Source organism: Tupaia chinensis, unplaced genomic scaffold, assembly GCF_000334495.1.
Source record: "Tupaia chinensis unplaced genomic scaffold, TupChi_1.0 Scaffold000013_1, whole genome shotgun sequence".
NCBI lineage: Eukaryota > Metazoa > Chordata > Mammalia > Scandentia > Tupaiidae > Tupaia > Tupaia belangeri.
In genome coordinates this window covers 155,377-157,255 of record NW_006159443.1, presented here as the reverse complement: position 1 = coordinate 157,255, position 1,879 = coordinate 155,377, and the positions used below count along the sequence as shown (strand labels likewise).

The 1,879-nt window shown below is 49.8% G+C and overlaps 1 protein-coding gene across 1 annotated transcript in view; it reads right to left on the bottom strand.

Annotated features, from left to right (window-relative positions):
* Positions 1-1,431: 1,431 nt before the first annotated feature.
* Positions 1,432-1,879, bottom strand: part of POU4F1 (POU class 4 homeobox 1) — a 1,952-nt gene continuing 1,504 nt past the window's right edge. Inside the window, exon 3 of the mRNA XM_006139972.2 lies at positions 1,432-1,872. Within this exon, the coding sequence (XP_006140034.1) occupies positions 1,432-1,872 (441 nt within the window). The remainder of the gene's footprint in view (positions 1,873-1,879) is intronic.

Here is a 1,879-nt window from a genome sequence, read left to right as displayed (position 1 = left end):
CAGTTGTTCTGCCCCTCCCCCAACATGCAGACCTCTTTGATACAAATAGGGGGGAGGGACTTTAAATCTGTCTTCCTCTCTTCTGGAATTTAGGTGATTTTCTCACAGCCAAGTCTGCCTGAAAGCAGAAACTTCTCACCATTTCAGTAATTTCATGTTGTCCAAGAGAGGAGGAAAGGGAACCTACAAAGGCAAAATGAATCTTGTTCAGTGGGGAAAACAGGAATATCTCTCATATCTTCTATCCCATTAGCCTATTTAAATCAATGGGGGGGAGTGGAATTCAGCAGATAGTTTAAAATAAATCACACCCTGAAAAAAAAAGGGCAAGCTAAAGTAAAGTTCTCTAAGGAAGTTTATTTTAAAACAGTCTGTTTTCTAGATCTTAGATAAAAAAGCAAAAGTGGAAAGAAAAAAAATTGTTAAAATGGTTTTATTTCCATAGAATAAAATATTTATTTCACATTCTAAAATTTGGTCTTTTAGTCAACTCAAGGACTCTCTCTCTCTCTCTCTCTCTCTCTCTTTCTCTCTCTCAACACCCTCTGACCAAACCTGGAGTCTGTGGCAGACACTGGAAAACTTGAATTCCACCTAAAGCAGCAGCAGGCTTGCTAACTGCCTCCCCTTTCAGCTGTGCCCAGCTCACTCCCCAGCTCTGGGAGAGCTACCACTGGAGTCTCATTGGAATAGAGGAAATAAATCAAAGAGGACATGAATGGGGTGGAGGTGAACTAGAAGGTAAAATTAAATTAAACCCGCAGACAGAACAACTAGTTTCACGACCCAGAATTTCACTTCACCTTCTAGTTCGTTTGGTTTTTCGTTTTAGACTCAGTTCCTGTGTAGGGTTGGGGCAGTGGTAAGAATGGTGGTGCTCTGTGTTCTCTTTCTTGGGGGAAATGAAGCTGCAGATTGGCTCCCCGGGTTAAATTTCTAAAGCATCTTTCTTTGCTTTTGTTCTTGTTTTAGTTTGTCTTTATTTGTCTAGTTTTTGGTGGTTGGTAGGTTTGTTTCTGTACATAGTTCCTTGGTCCCCAGATTTTGATAAGTGTCTCTGGTCAAAAACATCCATCTCCCTACCCTTCCCACATCTCCCCCCACCCTAGCCCCCAGAACCATCCTGCTCCTCAAAATCTCTGCTCCAGTCTTTGCTTTTCTTCCTTCCACATCCTGCTCACCTGAATGCTCCCCCTGCTCCCCCACCATCCTCTCCTTTCCCCATACACCCAGCACCCAGGTCCTCTAGGCTGGGGAACAGTAAAGGCAGGGAGAGCCAGAGAGGGGGCAGAGGAAAGAGCAGGAGGAGGCATCCCCCGATGCAAGCAGGCTGGCGGACACTCCAAACCCAAGGGGAAGCTGGCCAGAGGCAAGCCCCCGCCCTGCCCCCTCAGCTCCCCACTCTGCCCCGACTAGCACCTCCCACCCCCCTCAGTAAGTGGCGGAGAATTTCATCCGCTTCTGCTTCTGTCTCTGGTTGCAAAACCACACCCGCACCACGTTCTTTTTGAGGTCCAGTTTCTCAGCGATGGCGGCAATCTTCTCGGACGAGGGCCGGGGTTGTACAGCGAAGTAGGCCTCGAGGGAGCGCTTCTCGGGCGCAGCGATGGAAGTCCGCTTGCGCTTCTTCTCGCCGCCGTTGAAGAGCTCGGGCTTGTTCATTTTCTCGCGCTGCGCGCCCTCGGCCTCCTCCAGCCACGCCTGCAGGATGGGCTTGAGCGCAATCATGTTGTTGTGCGAGAGCGTGAGCGACTCGAACCTGCAGATGGTGCTCTGGCTGAGCGAGCCCACGCCCGGGATCTTGAGGTTGGCCAGTGCCGACCCCACGTCGGCCTGCGTCACTCCCAGCTTGATGCGCCGCTGCTTGAAGCGCTCGGCA